Source organism: Myxocyprinus asiaticus, chromosome 31 (genome assembly GCF_019703515.2).
Source record: "Myxocyprinus asiaticus isolate MX2 ecotype Aquarium Trade chromosome 31, UBuf_Myxa_2, whole genome shotgun sequence".
NCBI classification, from domain to species: Eukaryota; Metazoa; Chordata; class Actinopteri; order Cypriniformes; family Catostomidae; genus Myxocyprinus; species Myxocyprinus asiaticus.
Window position 1 is genome coordinate 28,536,346 of NC_059374.1, and position 19,996 is coordinate 28,556,341.

A 19,996-nucleotide genomic window follows, 5' to 3' on the forward strand; every position below is an offset into this window, starting at 1 on the left:
ACATGCCAATCAGCTAATCAACTCAAAACACCTGCAAAGGTTTCCTGAGCCTTCAAAATGGTCTCTCAGTTTGGTTCACTAGGCTACACAATCATGGGGAAGACTGCTGATCTGACAGTTGTCCAGAAGACAATAATTGACACCCTTCACAAGGAGGGTAAGCCACAAACATTCATTGCCAAAGAAGCTGGCTGTTCACAGAGTGCTGTATCCAAGCATGTTAACAGAAAGTTGAGTGGAAGGAAAAAGTGTGGAAGAAAAAGATGCACAACCAACCGAGAGAACCGCAGCCTTATGATTGTCAAGCAAAATCGATTCAAGAATTTGGGTGAAATTCACAAGGAATGGACTGAGGCTGGGGTCAAGGCATCAAGAGCCACCACACACAGACGTGTCAAGGAATTTGGCTACAGTTGTCGTATTCCTCTTGTTAAGCCACTCCTGAACCACAGACAACGTCAGAGGCATCTTACCTGGGCTAAGGAGAAGAAGAACTGGACTGTTGCCCAGTGGTCCAAAGTCCTCTTTTCAGATGAGAGCAAGTTTTGTATTTCATTTGGAAACCAAGGTCCTAGAGTCTGGAGGAAGGGTGGAGAAGCTCATAGCCCAAGTTGCTTGAAGTCCAGTGTTAAGTTTCCACAGTCTGTGATGATTTGGGGTGCAATGTCATCTGCTGGGGTTGGTCCATTGTGTTTTTTGAAAACCAAAGTCACTGCACCCGTTTACCAAGAAATTTTGGAGCACTTCATGCTTCCTTCTGCTGACCAGCTTTTTAAAGATGCTGATTTCATTTTCCAGCAGGATTTGGCACCTGCCCACACTGCCAAAAGCACCAAAAGTTGGTTAAATGACCATGGTGTTGGTGTGCTTGACTGGCCAGCAAACTCACCAGACCTGAACCCCATAGAGAATCTATGGGGTATTGTCAAAAGGAAAATGAGAAACAAGAGACCAAAAAATGCAGATGAGCTGAAGGCCACTGTCAAAGAAACCTGGGCTTCCATACCACCTTGGCAGTGCCACAAACTGATCACCTCCATGCCACGCCGAATTGAGGCAGTAATTAAAGCAAAAGGAGCCCCTACCAAGTATAGAGTACATATACAGTAAATGAACATACTTTCCAGAAGGCCAACAATTCACTAAAAATGTTTTTTTTTTTTTATTGGTCTTATGATGTATTCTAATTTTTTGAGATGGTGAATTGGTGGGTTTTTGTTAAATGTGAGCCAAAATCATCACAATTAAAAGAACCAAAGACTTAAACTACTTCAGTCTGTGTGCACTGAATTTATTTAATACACGAGTTTCACAATTTGAGTTGAATTACTGAAATAAATGAACTTTTCCACGACATTCTAATTTATTGAGATGCACCTGTAAAGGTAATACATTTACGTATTCCTAACTAACCATTTGCTCCACTATAGGCAAGTACAAACTAACCATTGCTTCCAATACAGGTGTTAATAAATCTAATGAAGTCTTTTGTGCCCTACTTGATACCACAGCAACAGTGTTCTGTGCCCGCCCATACCAATTGTGTGTACACAGTTGTTAATATTTCCTCCACAGGCACTTTCAATGTCTAAGTTTCATACTTTCATAGAAGTACATCTACAGCAATGGAAACACAGCAGCGATCCCACAGGAGCTCCTTCACTATGCCCCCAAATACTCAATCCACTGCCGCAGCAGTGCTTTAAACTCCGCTCCTGCAGAAGGCCCACTTTACTCTACTGCCGCAGCAGCCTTTTAACCATGCTTCCGCCAAAGCCTTTTTGTCTTCACTTCTCAGCAGCTGCAGCTAGCATTACAGGAGATAGAAGTCACCACCTCCTCTTCTCAAAGCACCATATTTCCCTATCTATGGGTAGTCTATTGAGTGAGGCTACCCCTGCAAACAAGCCCTGTTCCTCTTGTTCTCATTTTCCCCGTTCGATTGCTTGCTGGGCTTACCCGTTTGAATGCCATGAGCACTCTCTCTCCATGGAGCAGTCTCCCATTCGAATCGCAGTGTGAGCCCTCCCTTTCGAACACAATGCGAGCCAACTAGTGCTCACTTTCCCCGTTCGACTGCTTGCTGGGCTTACCTGTTCGAATGTCGTGAGCGCTCTCTCTATGGAGCAGTCTCCCATTCAAATCGCAGTGTGAGCCCTCCCTTTCGAACACAATGCGAGCCAGCTCTCGTTCGACTGCTTGCTGGGCTTACTCATTCGAATGCCGCGAGTGCTCTCTCTCTATAGAGAAGTCTCCCGTTCAAATCGCAGTGTAAGTCCTCCCTTTCGAACGCAGCACGACCGACTAGTGCTCATTCTCCCCGTTTGACTGCTTGCTGGATTACCCGTTCGAATGCCGTGAGCGCTCCTCTCTTTATAGAGCAGTCTCCCATTCGAATCGCAGTGTGAGCCCTCCCTTTCGAACACAGTTCGAGCCTTCTCCCCATTCGACTGCTTGCTGGGCTTACCCGTTCGAATGCCGTGAGCGCTTTCTCTCTATAGAGCAGTCTCCCATTCGAATCACAGTGTGAGCCCTCCCTTTCAAACACAGTGCGAGCCAACTCTCAATCTCACCTTCCCCATTCGACTGCTTGCTGGACTTACCCGTTCAAACGCTGTGAGCTAAACCTCTCTCTCTCTCTCTCTTAGAACAGTCTCCCATTTGAATCGCAGTGTGAGCCCTCCCTTTCGAACGCAGCACGAGCCAGCTCTCATTTTCACCTTCCCTGTTCGCATACCGTGAGCCCACCCATCTCTATGACGAGTGGTGGTCTCTCGTTCGAATCGCAGCGTAGCCCTCTCGACCAGCAATCATACAAGAATGTACCTTCAAACAAATGCTTAAAGCACTCCCTCTGTACAAATCTTTTGGGGGGAAAAACAATTCAGAAGCATCCGCCAAGCCAATTTACCAAATAGAATTGTTGCTGGCTTGCTGTCCTATATACTTCCTGCCATAGTCATGGTACTGTTCTTTCATCGTAATGCCTTTTTGGGGGTAATCAGGACTCGAGTTGGGGAGTTTGCCCAGAGCAGAACCATACCTCCAACACCAACAGATGCTTAAATTGTGTACTATCAATAAAGTATTTATTCAGTATTCAAGGTAGTATTCATTTGACAGAAGTGGTCCTGGCTGAAGTATAGATTCACGTTAAACAGCCATAATTCCAAAGGATGTACAGAATGACAGTACGAAATAGCACCAGTACCTGAACGAAAGTATGGATCCCCCTTGACAACATAGTGTTGTGTTGGACATCACATACAGTAGTGATATAAACTTATAGAAAAAAGTGTGTCTTTTGAGTATTGAAATGTAAATATTTAATAATATAAATAATATAAAAATATTGATGCAAATACATGAATATGAAAAGGAGGAATAGAATGGAAAAGAATAGAACAGAATAAGAAAATGAAGAATAAGGATTCAGACAACTTTATACAACAAAGTTGATTACAAAATTATCAATAAAATTTGGCAGCTGCACTTTGATTACTGCTTCAGCTAGAGAGAAAAAAAGAAAACCTTGTATATAAATCATTAGACAATGATTGTTCCATGAGTACCCACACTCATTGTCATGAAAGCCCATTACTGTTATCTCACAGAACATAGTTACAATTCAAAAGTGTTGATATGGTAGCATCAGTCTTTGCTTTGCTCTCTAAGTGCCTTGCCATTTTCTTTCTTTGACATTTCATTTTTCCTCTAGTTGCCAAACTGACAAATTGAGGAGACCTATTTAAATATGTAAAATAGCTGATTGAGAACAATAACGCACAAGAATACAACAGAAATAGAATTTAAACCACTAACTAACTCTGTTTCTCTCAGTTGCTCCCGGGTCAGGGTCTGGATCTGATATTTAAACATTTTTCTCAATGCAAAAAATAAATGACTGTATGATGGCACCATATCACGCAGACGGGAAAACTCATTAGTTTGTGACACAGAGGTTAAAAAGCAGTAAAATAAAAGGCATCCTGAAATTATCTTTTTAAAACATAGCCCTTTCCCCTCTTTGAGTTCAGCTCATCAAACACACAATCAAAAACATGTTGTTTCCCCCTACAGACCAATAGAACCACCCAAGTGCTTCTCACAGAGCTCTCCTTGGCCACTTGGCACTAATCAGAGCACAAATAATGGCATGTGATCACAGGCTGGAGTGGCCCATCTCTTGCCTAATGTCTGTAATTTAAGTAAATATACACTGTATTCAGTGTAACACATTGCAGATCAGGCTCATCACTTTTTTATAGTAAATAAAGGGTGATGATTACACCGTGTAACATTTTTATTTTTTTTGGTTTCTGGTTAGTAAGTGTTATTTCCTAATTGCTTATGCCTCAAAGGTATAGAAAATGGCTATTATTCCCCACAAACTTTGCTTTTGTGACCAGGACAGTGATATTTTGAAATTTACCTATTTTCCAGAACTTTCCAGATAGATTCAGTGCTGAGTAAGCTTGGAGTAACTTCTAGAACTTTCCAGTAATATAAATAGTAGTATAAATACAGGGGCCTTAAGCCCACCAGTTCAGTTTAGTTCCAGCTGCCTAAGTGGATACATATCTGCATTTTTCTGAGATGGCATCAAGAGGCTGCAAGCATCCGGCAGACACATTTTGCTATGTCTGCAGCCAATTTATCAAGACAAGAGCGAAAAAGTACTCCGTGGAAGCATCTGCTAAGATGTGTGAGGCCTACAAGGCATATTTTGGCATGCCTGTCGGGGATCAAGACAAACCCTGGGCACCTCATTTCACCTGCGAGCACTGCAAAAAACTCTGGAAGGTAAGATGGACAATTGTTGCTCGGAATTTTATGTTATAAAATTTGTTAATTTTTAAAATTGTAAAAGTTTTTAATTTCAAAACATTTTACAATTTTCAATGTTATTGGAAAAAATAGATCATATATGAAAAATGTTGCGAGAATCTCTTACACATTAGTCATGGGTGAAATAAATGTATTTTTGTAGGATGGTACAGAGGGGAAAAGAGAGCCATGTAGTTCGCTATCCCAAGAATTTTGCGGGAACCCACTGACCACTCAAGCAACTGCTATTTCTGCATGGTGGACCCTTCCAAACGTCGGACTGGCAAGAATGCAGCTGTTATCACGTATCCGGACCTTCCTTCATTCATCGCCCCGGTGCCATTTCCGTACCCACTCCTCCAGAGAGAGAGCAGCCGTCTTTAGAAGAGAGCAGCAAGTCAGAGAGCAAGGAAGACGTTGTAGATCCAGATGACATTTTCAGAGGTGGAGCTGAGGAGAGAAATCCATATTACCCCAACCAAAAAGACCTCAACAACTTGATTGGAGATCTTGGTCTCACCAAGTCCAATGACGAGCTTTTGATGTCTAGGCTCAAGCAGTGGAACTTGTTGGATGAAAGTGTGCAAGTCGCAGATCAGAGGAAGCGTCACCAACCTTTTTCCAGCTTCTTCACCCATCAAGATGGGCTCTGCTTCTGCCACAATGTGACCAGTCTGTTCGAGGCAATCGGAATCGCCTGTAACAAGAATGAGTGGGGCCTCTTCACTGACAGCTCATCCAGGAGCCTCAAAGCCATGCTGCTCCATAATGGTAACAAGTACCCGTCTCTTCCCCTGGCTCACTCGGTGCACCTCAAAGAGGATTACAACAGCATCAAGACCTTGCTGGACGCCTTGAAGTACGATGAGTACATTTGTGTGCTGATTTGTGAAAGTGATTTCCAGTAAAATCGTAAATCTCGAAAAACTACTCGCATCTAAATCTTTTGTAGTCATTTTTGTATTACTTTGTATAAATACACGTTCATTTGGATTCATATGTTGTTTTTTTCTGACTTTATGTGAACGAAAAGACAGAAATTTGCCTGTTTTCTCATTGGAAATAGGTAAATTTCAAAATATCACTGTCCTGGTCACAAAAGCAAAGTTTTGGGGAATAATAGCCATTTTCCATACTTTTGAGGCATAAGCAATTAGGAAATAACACTTACTACCCAGGAACAAAAATTGTGTTACATAGTGTTATCACACATACAGTGCTTTACAGTAAAAAGTTAGAGGGGAAAACAGTCTTTCTCCTATTTGGTCTCTCCTAGATACAATCGCTGAGATTTGAAAATGTGTATTTTGTTTATGATCTGTGGCTTTACTCTGTTATTCCCTGAGCAGAGGTGTGAACAGTGGCATAGTGTGGTGACCTTGGGAAGCACAAGCAAATAGAATAGCTTGAGGCATGAAGAGTCCGGCTATGGCTACTGAAAATTTTTCTGTCATATCTCCCATTGCTTTCGGAGTTTTCCCTTTTAGTAGCGCCATAGAAACTGGGGGACCATTGGAGTAAAACTTATACTATTCATCTTTCTGGATTCTGCAAGATCTGTGTTCATAAATTAAATTGTACAGATCTCTTTTATCCAGTCTTCCTCATAATAAGGTATATAAAGAAGAGACTATTCCAAGCTGATTAATTGTTTCCAGCTTTTGTTTTTAATTAATCGGAAAAAATAAAATAAAAAATAAATCCATTCACATGACTGAAGACACTTTAATTAAAGAATACCTGGAGTGGCAGATCAAAAGAACACTACATATAATAATTATGTTTTAAAAATAGATGCTGGGTCATTTTTGACCCACTTATGCTTTCTAGGGTGAAGTCTGGTATCTTTTGTAATATCTGTATAATATAGATTCATTTGAGATGTCTGTTGACCATTCATTTGTTCATTACTTTATTCATTACTCATAACTTTTACCTCTCAATAAAATTTAAAGAGAACACTTACAAGAGTACTCTTTTTTTCAATAAAACAAATGTCAATAAACATGTTCTAACCTTCACATATAATACCATTAATGACCGTAGGGTGCCCTTTATTCTGGATCAGATACAATATGCCACAATATAGATCTGGGTCAATACAACCAACAAATGTACAAATGCATGCATGCTACCACACACAGGTAAAATTTAAAGACACACACATTCACCCACATACTCCACTCAATTTCCTCTGTAATCTGTCATCTCGCCTGTAGTTTTAATTCCTGTTAACTGCATGGTTGCATGCCACTGCTTCATTCATTTTAATGGAATTGAATTCATTCACACAAAGCTGCTTTAATTGGAATGAATGTTTGAAAATGTGAAAAATATTCATGCTGGTGGTTTTCTTGAGAAAAGGCCACATTTGTTTTGGGTGACTTCTGTCAGGTGGACCTCTTCAAGAAGGCTTAAAATCTCGACAATAACTCTTCCAATAAATCTGACTATGACACTGCAAACTTTTCCTGAAGAAATTGATATATTCAGCTCATGCTTCCCAGCTAATATCCCTACAATTTGGTGTGTTACAGAGACGAGCTATCAAACATTTAGTCAATTAATCTGCTGATCAATCATTTCCTGATGCAAACATTATTGACCTCTCTGGATATCGAGAATAATAGCACTCATCATTAAAAAAAAAAAAAAAAAAAGTTTATCTAAAAGAGCTTTAACAGACTAAGTTTGTATACCAGGTTTTGAAATTAACTTCTGCTTTCTAATATAATACTTGGTCAGCAGCTGATGAACACACACACACACACACACACACACACACACACACACACAACATTTGTAATGACATTTTTGCCTTCACTAATTCATTTTTAATGGTTCTGTGGTGTGTATTTTTTTTCACATATTCCATGTAGTCTCTCAAATAATAGGAGGTCATGAAAAAATTGAAGAATTATAAAAGAATTAGCTAAATTATGTTTAAAGTTTTAGATGGAGAATAACATACTGTATCACACTGCATGTCAATTTCTCAAAAGTACATGTCAACTACCCATTTATGTATCTTGGCCATTGTAATTGACTCATTTGTGTGAGACAAACCACTAACTACATGATCAATGTAAATCTTTTAAAATAATAGAGAAAATTAAGTGCTTTTGTGAGGTCTTGAGAGGATAAGACAAACATGCTTCAAAATCATCTTTTCAAAATTCCACAAAACACTTAAAATAGAAAATGCATATGCTTAAAAATAAAACAAAGATTGATAAACTCTGTGTCTCCAGGATTGGACTTTTAATCAATTTGAGAAAAATTATGTCACAGTTACATTAGTAAAATTGTTATTCAAACTATAGACTTATTTTGTTCTTGATTGTCAGGCCAGACCTTTTACAAGATGAATGTGACAGTACTGTGTTTGTTTAGTCCATTCTATCCATTTTTACTGTTCAAGCTTTCCCCATTAAAATTGTTATAGAGTTAAATGGAAAACAACATTTATTACCTACACTGTATAAATTTAAAGACCAAGAAATGGAAAGTCTGACAAATTTGATTTGCCAAACTACGGTAAACTTATTCAGTTAGCAGGTAAAATCATTGTAATCTCATTACTCCTTATCTCTTCTCTCATTTGATACACAAAATTCATACTGCAAAAGGGCAAAAAAGATATCTGATTATATTCCACTTTCTGATTATTATCTACTACATTATAGTCTGAGTCATGTGATTTCTAATTTATTTATTTGTTTTACTCTAGTCAATTCATGAATACATATGAATATTTTAATCCAACTTTTCAAATATTTGCAATACATAATTTCTTACATTGACTGGATTTAGAAATCTAGGATCGAGGACCTAGTTTGAAGTAAAAAAAAAAAAACATATTTCTGTCCTTTACTGCAGTCTCTCTCTGTCTCTCTCTCTCTCTCTCTCTCTCTCTCTCTCTCTCTCTCTCTCTCTCTCTCTCTCTCTCTCTCTCTCTCTCTCTCTCTCTCTCTCTTTCTGATGCACAATGATTCTATTGATCATTACAAGATCACCTTAGAAGGGTCATCTAATGAAACATCTCCTTAGGATAATCTTTTGCAAATGTACATTAAATATTTGAAAATATGCCTTTACCATTGATATTGTTTAGAGAATGAAAAACATGCAAGATAATTGAAAACATTAATGGAAGCACAAATAAATCAGGATAATCAGAACTGTGCATCATATTGACTTAGCTCAGAACCTATAAACTCTGTTATTTGAGGAAAGTTGTACTTAGAAATATTTGTTCATGAGCACAAAAGAAGAAGAAATAGAAGCAGTTAAGATCTCTGCTACAGATGGCCGTTCATACTGTACATGATATAATCTTTTTTTTTTTTTTTTTTTTTATGCATTCAGTTTATATTATTTCTTCATTCTTTTTTGCTATAATGAATTGGCAAAAATCCTTATTTTACACAAACAGCCATGATTTGATTTATGCAATGTGCAGTATAAACAACAATGTTGGTAAATGTATTTTGACAGTAAGAGCTGAATGAGTGCAATAGATTTTTCTTATTTTTTAAACATTCACAGTATTTGTTGCAGCTTTTATTAAGTATTTAATATGGTATGTTTAAAAGCTTTGGAATCAATAAAAACAGCAGAGAGAAATCCCTCTTTTAATAAACTATGCATGAAATACACATCCTGTGTGTTGTCACATACTGTCACCTTCATATGACCACCAGCACCTAAAAAAAAAAAAAAAAAAAACAAAAAAAAATCTTTGACATTGGCAGGATGCATGTCTGTATTCAAATCCTGCTCTCAAGATTTAAAAATGGTATTTAAAAAACACTCAAAACATTTATATTTAATGCGTCGACAAGGTCAGGCCGAACCAATAGTCAATGTTCAATCAATATGCGATTTGAATTTAAAGAGCTTTGGCCTCCCGGGAGATAGAGCATGGAGTCAGCGGTGTGGTTAAGCCCGGGGCTCAGGAGGGCCCCCAGGCCTGTTTAACTCTCAGGACCATGATTCATTCATAGTGGATTATGTGCTAGGTGCATCAGGGCCACCACTGGGCTCCTTCACTCTAAAACCACACACTGCAATGAAATAAAGGCTTTTCCTCTTGATATCAGGCTCTATTTGATGCCCATCTTCCTTGCATCTGTACCTTTGAAGGATTCCCCTCTCTCTTGCCCCCACAGAGAGTTAAATCACTGAATCTCATCTGACTGTTTTGTTTTTTTTCTCATCTATGAATTGAGATATGAGATGAGATGAGTTTGTTGATAAGTTTGTCTCTTTTCTGAACTCGTTTCCCCATCTATTGTTTCAGATGACGGGTGTTGCTCTGCATGTCTGATGCTTCCTTTCATGATTTTTCATGAGTGACTGAGGTGTGATGCAAACAACATCCTGTGCTCTATCCTTCTGATGTGCTGTGAACGGACTTCTCCTGAAGAGTTATAATTCTCTGTTATCAGGCTCTTGGTGGATATTGAATATGTTAGAAAACAGAAAATCACCCATTTCTGAGTTTTTTGGAATAGCCAGGATTAAAAATTGTGAATTAATTTATGCATCTGTCATACAACATATACAAAATCAGATACCATATGTGCATTGTAGGTGTTTAAGAAAATAAAATCAGTTGTATGATGCATCAAATCCCATTTAAGTATAAATTATAATAACTGCTATAAACAGAATACTACTCTTCTAAAATTGATGCACCTTCTAAACATTTTAAAGGGCAACAAATTATTATGCCCAAGCAACACAATTTTCACTGAAATTACGAAAATGTTATATTTGTTGCCTTTTAAATGCTTTTCTAAGATTTAAGATGAAAAAGAAGAAATAATGGAAATGGAAAAGAATATCACTGTTTAAATAGCAGTAAATGTTCTCATCTATAGCTAGCTTGTGACAACATGCCCTCTAACCATGTTTGCATGAAAGGCAAATTTTACTCTCATCAGCGGGGACATGGCAAACACATTTTCCATTCACAGCATATCTCAAAGTGGAAAAGGTGAAACGTAACAATATTATCAGAACATCACTTGAACTTGATTTGGTTGATCTCTGAGTGAATGATGCTTTGTGAATATTGTCTATGTGGAATTAATTCTATGTGGAATATTTTTCAAAAGCTATATTTCTCTGAACCCAACCTACTAATATTAAAAAGAGCATCTTAAAAAAAGTGAAATCCCCTGTTGTGCACATAATTAGATAAAAGGTCCAAGAAAAAGCACCTATCATCCAAATGTCATATTTTCTAATTTTATTAAAAACTCACAAATTTGTTCAACATGTTGTTATTATACAGTGAATGGTCTAATATGCACTGGAGGTCACGTAAGCTTAGGTTTATTAGAACAATAAAAGACATACCATGAGAATTTGATATTTAAAGAAAGTAGCAGCTGCTTGCTGCACATTTGACCATCAATTTCAATAGTTTGGATTTTCCTTTAAAGACACAAAAATAAAACTTGTAGGTCTAAGTATGTTATATTAACAATTTATGAATGTTTTTCAGCAGACTAAAAAAGTTAAGAAGTAAATACTTCTTATTGTTTTTAAACACTTAAACACTTTGTTTCAACACGTTCTGCGGATAATGGTGCAAAGCACTTTTACAGTATTTGTGCTATGTTTTTATTTGGCAACTGTCTACTTGTATTTTTATTCCCCTTTTTTTGTAAACAACATTTTGTACAAACTAGCACAGTGAACCACAACCCCAGCAAACTTGTTTTTCATCATACAATATAAATAAAATCAATACAAAAGTTTGGTTGGTTGCTTGGAACATTTTTTTCTGGATCAAGAGGTTCTAAATCATGGTTGATACTTTTAGCTCCTGAATTAAATATATGACGTAAACAGTTGACTGTTCTATATGTCCCTTTCAGACCCTTGTTAAAATAATTTTAGAAGGTAGACTACATTTATTAACATTTCAAGTTCTCTTCCATTAAATAAAGGGTTCACCATCCACACAAATTTTAACATTTGCCTTTTGAAGGCTAACTTCTTCAGATTTGGTGGAATTCTTGGGAAAACAAGGATATGTCCAGAACCAGAAAAAAAGCTTTTTTTTCTCCCTGGCCTTCAGAAAGATTTAGTGTCAAAAAGGTTGTTTAAGTGTCAGTATGGCAGAGCCTTGAGAGGCAAGGAGGTCTGAGGAGTTTTCAAATAAATAAATTAGTCTGACGGCGTAGATCTTTTCAGGAGTCAACATTGCAGGTTAGTGTTAGATCAGCCACCTTGGGTGTTTCTCTGTAAAGCTGACAAGTCTTTGACAGTAGCTAACGTTGTTAATGTGTCACTATCACTGTTTTTAACCAGTGGCATGCATTAAACTTCTGCAGGGACACTGCTGTGCTAAGCCTCATAGCAGAGTTCATACAGCGACTGGGTCATCAGTAACAGTATCATTTGTTTCTCTTTTTGAGTCCTGACTTTAATTCAAAGGGATAAATAAAGAAGGAAACTAAACATCAACACAACAAATTCAAGAAGGGAAATGTCAATGCCCATGCTGCCCTCTGCTGCTCTATGAGCTGTCCCACCACATTTATGACAGAAAGAATGAAGAAAATTAAAAAAGACAAAAATGATAACCAGAATATGTGGCCAATGTCCCTTTTACCACCCTGTCTCCTCTGTTTATCATAATTTCTCTCTACTGAAATGTCCATTCACAGAAGCTACCAGACCGTGCCCTCATTCATTTCTGATGTAGCGTGGGAGAGGTGGTTGCTGTATCCGCTGCCGTTGAGGGAGAGGGATGTAAAGGAAGGACTGGGTCCAAAGACATCTGAGGACATACTGTGGAGGGGTCCAGGTATCCCTGGCTCTGGACTAGGTGAGTCTCCTGGGTGGTGTGACATGATGTCTGAAAAGCGCTGTACTTCGCTGGATGGATGGTGGCCAGGGATAGGATGGTCCATGCCCCCTAGCGGGGTACCAGTGGGTCCTGACGATGGGACAAATGGGAGGTCTACAGGAGTCTGGGCCTGTGAAGATGGTGGGCCTTGTGGAAAGAAGTCATAATTCCCTCCTGGACCATAGTACTCACTCTGATAATCTGCTGATCCAAGAAATAAAAAGACATTTGGTTTAGGTTTTGAAACAATAGGCAGACAAATCCTTGTTTAAAAATTCATATGTAGCCCATAGTTCTTTGGAACAAATCTCAATATGCCACATTAGTCACAGAACATGTTACACTTAAATCACAAATGTAGCTGGGTGGGGAGAACAAAGCTTGGAATAAACTAATTACAGGAAGGAATGATTTGCCTGTCAAACAGTTATTGAGATGAGAACAGCAATAACTGCCCTGTTTTATGCATATTGTAAGTAACTTTAAAAAAAATAAATAATATGAAATATCATGTTGCATTCTATCATTAACAAAATTATAGAATTCATAGATTTTCTTTTATAAAAACTTTCAGTTTGATCCACCAACTGCACAATAGTGAGTCCCCAAAACACCCCACCCTTACCCAACCCCCACAATTTCATATACATACACAGATTATATAGTTATAGAGAGAGAGTGGGATCTTTAGCCTACGTCAAAACTACAACAAAAAAAGAACAATTAAAACTAAACTTTAAAAAAAAAAAAAAAAAAAAAAATGTTTTTTAAATAAACGAATTTTCGGAAATTACACACTACTGCGGATTAAAATATAGAGTAAATGGACGAAACGGCCTAGCAGCTGTACAATGTTATTCCAACAGCAACACAACACTTATTCAACAATTGTTTCGAAAATATGCTATCAATGCATTTAGCATCAAACACATGGAAAACAGGAAAATCCCATTCCGCCATGGACCGCATCGTCAGTACATTTATTCACAACCAAAATGACCAGCAGCTATTTAATTTGCCATTTATAAAAAAAATGTCTAGTCTAAAATACAAAACCAGCATTTAAATTTGCTGACCATTCAAAACTGAAACACAATCTTATAGTCCAATAAAACGCCTGTCATATAATTGTCGCGTAGTCCTACTACTGTTTTACTTCTTTGTATGACCAACAGCCATCAAAGGCGTCCCGAGGAGGCAAATGCAACCAGCCTTTAGCAAATGTAAAAAAAAAACAAAAAAAAAAAAAAAAAAAACACGTAAAAATACACATTTCCGAAATATGTCAATCTTTAGCAAGCCATTAAATCTTACCTCCATAGTATGAGAACGGGCCGTTTGGAATTAATTCTCCAGGTTCGAGTCTGTCCACTAGCGTCCGCATTCTTCTTGGACTCCGAAAGAACGCGTGTCTCCTCGCGCCGAGCGCGCTCAGCTGTTTCATGCGCCTCTCTTTGGACCGCCGGTTCTGAAACCATACCTAATGCACGTGGACAAATAACAATGGAAATGTATTAACTTAAATTGTGTTAACTAAAAATGCGGAACACTTTGCAATACAGTTCCATATTATTAATTACGTTAATTACAGTAGTGCTAACAATAAGTGTGTATTGCATGTGTATAGGCAAACAGATATATTGAGCTTCCCGAAATAATTAGTCCACATACTATGTATTTCATTAGTAGGCTATTACTCAATGCGCATTATGTAAATACGCAGTAACATGGACACTGTAGCTAGCCAATCTAAACTGTGACCAACGCGTTATTGTTTATCACAACAAACAAAACCAAACTGCATAAACTGTGAAAATAAAAACGTTTAAGAATTAAAGTAACATTTATGCGTGATTTCTATGTAATTTGTGTCATTGATAGGCCTACAGCATCTATGCATTGCAAACTAAGGGTGATGTGTTTAAATAAAATAGGCTATATGATATAACGTTAGACGTGAAACCCTGATGGTCATTGTAACAATCTGCCACGTTGGTCTAATGTTTACTAGTCAAGTTTACCATTTTTAAGCAGAGTCTTCACAGTTTGCTGAGGTGGGCCTGTGAGGTGACTGAATGCATTCGTATTGTAGTGACAAGATTACTCCTAATTATCGTCAACGTAAAAGAGTCTGATATAACCTCACTTTAATGATCTTTTAACCCTCCATTTACTCCGACTGAGAGGGCAGCAGTGGGGACTTCAAATCTCTAATTAATACTTAATAGAAGGGTTGTTACCGATATATTAACCGGCTCTGTGCGGTTATTATTTCGTAATCTAAATATCCACCCTTGAATTCCTTTTGCTAATTACAGTTTACTCTGACGGTCTTAAATATCTAACCTCGCCACTCTATTAATCTCACAACACTTCTCTCCACTTGATCTTATGTTCAGTCTCATTTTAAGGCATTATCCCCACAGCACCAATATATTGCGGGGCCTTTAACGATGATAATGCTTTAGCTGTGTTCTTATAGGTTCTCTTGTGCCGAGAAAAAAAAAAAAAAAAAAAAAAATGACTAAGATGTGGACCTTTAAAATCATGCTGACAAATCCCATATGGTCGTGTGGGTAAATGAGGCACATATTTGCCAGTGCACTGACTGCGCGCCTCGGCTGTGCTTTCATTGCTCCGGCGATCACTCGACAAAAAGCAAGGATCGATTCTCAATTTCTCACAGAAAACCACCTAGTATGAGGTACTTTGACAGACACTGGGACAGATTTCTGCGTTTCCATTTGACTGAGAACCGTCACAGCATGTCTAAATGTGGTCGCAAAACGTGATGGCGATGCATTGCCAAGACTCCCATCGTTCTCAGCAGTCTGATGCCAGCTGGCCTGCCTTTCCATCTCTCGAGTCAAGTATAAAAAGGCTCGCAATATTAATGTTACTTCCAAATATTTACAGGTGCCAACAAAAGTGTCCTCATTTCAATTCAAATTGTTTTGCCTAAAGGATTGGAAAGGGAAGACACAATTAAGCGCTTGCGCTTTTCTCTATGGCATTTTGGACAATACATCCAAGATGAGAAACGTGTACCAGAGAAAACTTTTCACAGGAAAACTCAATATTTAAGATTCCACAGATAACACATTCTCAGCTTGTAGCTTCATGGCATCAATACTTGTAGGGCCATCTAATTTTTCCCCAACAATATTCGCAAATCACTGTAATTACTAGTACATTTTTGAAAGTATTACTACTATTGTAATGATTTATATTAAAATTTGTATATATTAAGTATATGTACATATTTACACTTGTAATGTAACGTGTTTTCTGAAGAAAATGTATATGTGTATATATCAGTTTACCTGAATAACTCGCATGTTGAGCCCCGTCTCCTGCGCCAACTGCTCCCTGATGTGTCTCGTTGGTTTGGGGGTCGCCGCGAATGCCGCTTTCAAAGTCTCCAGTTGCTTTGCTTTAATAGTAGTGCGCGGTCCTCTTCGTTTTCCTCCGAGATTCTGATCGTCGTTTTCATTATTACCCGTTTCTTTGTCCGATAAGTTTGCGATTTCCCCATCCTTGACATCGTCCTGTAGCTGGTCTTGAGAATCTGGCGATAAACTAGGATCACTACACGCTGTAACTGAATGGGGAAAGAAGGGCCGTCGGAGACAGGGAGTCGAAATAAAAACCTCAGAATTAGACATGGGGGCCGGAGAACTAGACACTAAACAATGGAATGTAAAATAAATAAATAAAAATAAGGCAGGAATAATAAAATAAATAAAAAACAACAATAATAATAATAATAATAATAATAAAACGTCACACGACAGTAGGCTACGGTAGTAAAACGGGTTATTAAAAAAATATTTGGCTAAGAGTTGTTCTACAATAGGCCACAAAAATCATGCAGCAAATCTCTATTTTATAAAACATGGAAATTCGAACGAAATACATTTTAAATTTAAATGTTCAAAATATGTTGGTGACATGGTCTCATTATTAGGCTTTTAAAAGGCTAATAGCTTATTATTAATATTAGGCTATTATTATTAGACATAATATATATATATATATATATATATATATATATATATATATATATATATATATATATATATATATATATATATATATATATATATAAACACTATTCAATATAAATAATCAGCATTTTATGAGACTTTATATCATATATTTATAATACCTCAAAACATCCATTTCGTGTATATTTGTCATATCATTATCTTTTTCTTTTCTTTCTTTTTTTATTTTTATTTTTTTTTATTAAAAAAGGTGTCTTATCAATACAATGTTCTGGTAAATTGTTAGTAATAGGGGGAAATAACATTTTCCTGTTCTTATTATTTGGTTCATTTTACTCACCTGAAAGGAGATTGGTGTCTTTTCCGTTCGTGCTGCTTAAATAATCTTCTTTACAGACAAATTTATTTTCGTCTATGATGTACAATTCCTCCCCTGTAGATAGTTGCTTGTTACACATCATGCATGTGAAGCAGTTCAGATGAAACACTTTGCTTCGTGCCCTCCGGACTAAGTCATTCGGCGAGATCCCCTGAGCACAACCCGCGCATTTTGTTCCAAAGCGCCTGCAAATAGACAGACCAAAAATGAAAAAAGAAGGAGAGAAAAAAGAAAAGGGTTAGCCTACTACTATACCATGATAAAAACAGCATTTTAATTATGAAAAAATAAATAAAAATAAAAATTTATTATATATATATATATATATATATTTAGGGGATATTTATTACAATAATTAGGCTATTTGTTTATTTGTTATTGTCGACCTAGTGTTAACGCAAATAAAATCCTCTTTAGAGGCATTATTTATTTTTGCTGTTGTATAGAAATTAAAATACTAATTTAGTATATAGATTTATTATGCATGTATTCATACAAGTGAGTAAAGTTATAGGAGTGAGTTTAACGTGGATTGAAACATTAATAATCACCCCTAACAAAAGGACATTTACATTCCTCCAACATGAACACCAGTGCAGTAAATACTCACCACTTAATTGTGACACGTAATGTGTATTCTGATTCTCTGTACAGATTGTTGATTCTACATCTGTGATTACATAGTCTGAGGGTTTCCATCTCAAAGTCGTTTATTATTCAAATCCACTTATCACATCTTAACTTGAACCACTGCAAACACGCGCGACTGTGCAGACAGGCTGCCACTGGGCCGCGTTACACTTTCAACTACTGGCAAAGCATTGATCCCTGCGGCTTCCCTGGCTGCTATTCGTTGTAAACAAAGTGCGATTTCCTTAAAACCTTTGCTGCAGACGAGTACACAGACTAATAGTGTATCTGCTCGTCATTTTGCATAACAATTCAAATTAACAAGCATTTAATTAATGGGCGTCCTAATCAAAGAATCAAACAAGTCTGTATTTACAGGATCACACTTCATGTTAGTGTGAATGTAAGCCCCAAATTCAAATAAAGTCAGGACATTTGATTTATTTATTCAAATAAAATTTAGAAGCTTTTTAAATGTAAGTTGAACACAGAGGAGGTTCCGTTAAGTTTAAGTAGCAATGTAAATAAAATGTAGAATCGCAGTTTGAAAGAGTGATTTTAAATGAATGAAAAATTAGATATTTTGATGTTTGTTATTTTCCACAAAAAAAAAAAAAAAAAAAAAATATATATATATATATATATATATATATATATATATATATATATATATATATATATATATATATATTAAATAAAATAAAATAAATAAATAAATAAATAATTGTTAAACGTGACATTTTAAAAAAGTGTTTTTGGGGGTGTTTTGATCTTATGGTTTATATCAGAGGTAAATTACTCACAATTATAATAATATTTTTCCTTATATATATATATATATATATATATATATATATATATATATATATATATATATATATATATATATATATATATATATATATAAAATATCTTGTATCTGTATCTTGTCGTTAAAAAATAATGACAAATTATTGTATTATTCTTGTAGACAATTATACCAGTGTCCTTAAGCACAGAAGATTAAATGAACCATTATATTCCCATTTATCAGAGCAACAGATCCACAGGAATTTTTTTTTTTTTTTTTTTTGGATGAATCAAACCCACGAACTTACCTAAAGAAGTCGTTTTTGCAATATAGTTTTCCTTCTCGAGAAAAGCATTTCTCTGTTAGGTTACATTTGCACTCGCAACATTGTACGCACTTGATGTGCCATGCTCTGTCCAGAACATTAAGGAGAAACCTGTCCAATATAGGCCTCTCGCAGCCCGCACAGTGGACCATCGTATTTGGATGTGCTCCCACAGTTACTGCCGTGGTGTCCACAACCTGAGAGTCTGTTCCTATTTTCCCTCTTTCAGAGAAGAGGGAGGGAAAGGGTCGTAACACTGAAGGATGCTTCAAGTCCTTAAAAGAGTCTTTGTGAAGAGGTTCGACAGGAAAGTTAGATGTTTGAAATAGATTCACCACTTTTTGTATGTGAACGATCAACGCGGAAACCTGTAACGGTCCAAAATCAAGATGAACAAAGAGGATCTTCTCGTGAGGTAGTAATGCGTCAGCTGTCAGTCATTATTTCTCATCCTCTTCAACGAAACCAATTTTTTAGACGATGAAGCCAACATAGAGATTTTTTTTTCTCTCTCTCTCTCTCTTTCAAAACACCAACTGTTCGTTGGCTACAAAGAGGACATTGCGCATAAGCACGTAGCCGTTGTCAACAAGGTGAAGCATTGGCGATAATATGTATTAAAGTCTTTCAAAAGCAAGCATCTAATGCAACCGGTCTTAGACAGAACTAGCACACGAGACATGCGAGCCAAGATACATTAGAGTGCACTTTACCATGTCCATGTATCCACTGTTTAGGTTCCTCTGAAAGATGAAAGACCATCAAACGCTTGAAAAGTGCGTCTCCCTGCGTACCGCGTGGTGTTTCCTCGGTAAGACAGAAGAGGTGAAAGATGCTAGTGAGAACAGAATTTGCATGACATCTCGTTGCAGGACTGTTGACGCTCCCCGAACAGCCTCCGGTGTTCTGCATGTTCCTGAAAGCACACCAGCCAGCCTTATTCACAGCCTCCTGACGTCACGCCAGGCCGAGACCAATCAGCGGCTTTCCGTTCAAGTAACCATTAGCTATCCCCTCACCGCTTTACAGGCACACTCTGCGCTATTTATAGGGAACAGAAGACACCAATTGTCAAAAATCCCAGAAACTGTCATATCTAAGTTAATGCGGAGAGTCAGAAAACAGACCTTTGTAGTCTTTTTTTTTTTTTTTCGTATAATTTTTTTAATAA

At 37.1% G+C, this 19,996-nt stretch overlaps 1 protein-coding gene across 3 annotated transcripts; it reads right to left on the bottom strand.

Moving 5' to 3' along the window:
* Positions 1–11,068: 11,068 nt before the first annotated feature.
* lhx1a (LIM homeobox 1a) lies at positions 11,069–19,721 on the bottom strand. 3 transcript variants are annotated; one of them, XM_051666050.1, is made up of 5 exons: positions 18,808–19,721; positions 17,042–17,265; positions 16,018–16,262; positions 14,009–14,174; positions 11,069–12,898 (listed from the first exon to the last, which is right to left on the bottom strand). In XM_051666050.1, the coding sequence occupies exons 1-5, from the start codon at positions 18,975–18,977 to the stop codon at positions 12,516–12,518; spliced, it is 1,188 nt and encodes a 395-aa protein (XP_051522010.1). In that variant the 5' UTR covers positions 18,978–19,721; the 3' UTR covers positions 11,069–12,515. The 3 variants fall into 3 exon arrangements, with proteins under 3 accessions (XP_051522010.1, XP_051522009.1, XP_051522008.1); XM_051666049.1 differs by having other exon boundaries at positions 11,069–12,895; positions 16,018–16,295; XM_051666048.1 differs by having other exon boundaries at positions 16,018–16,295.
* Between the last annotated feature and the right edge of the window lie 275 nt (positions 19,722–19,996).

Coding starts and splice junctions, on each gene's coding strand:
- lhx1a (XM_051666048.1), bottom strand. CDS start 18,977: ATGGTCCACTGTGCGGGCTGCGAGAGGCCTATATTGGACAGGTTTCTC. Junction 17,266..18,807: donor TGCAAAAACGACTTCTTTAG/GTAAGTTCGTGG, acceptor GTCTATTTGCAG/GCGCTTTGGAACAAAATGCG. Junction 12,899..14,008: donor CCCGTTCTCATACTATGGAG/GTAAGATTTAAT, acceptor TTCTTGGATCAG/CAGATTATCAGAGTGAGTAC.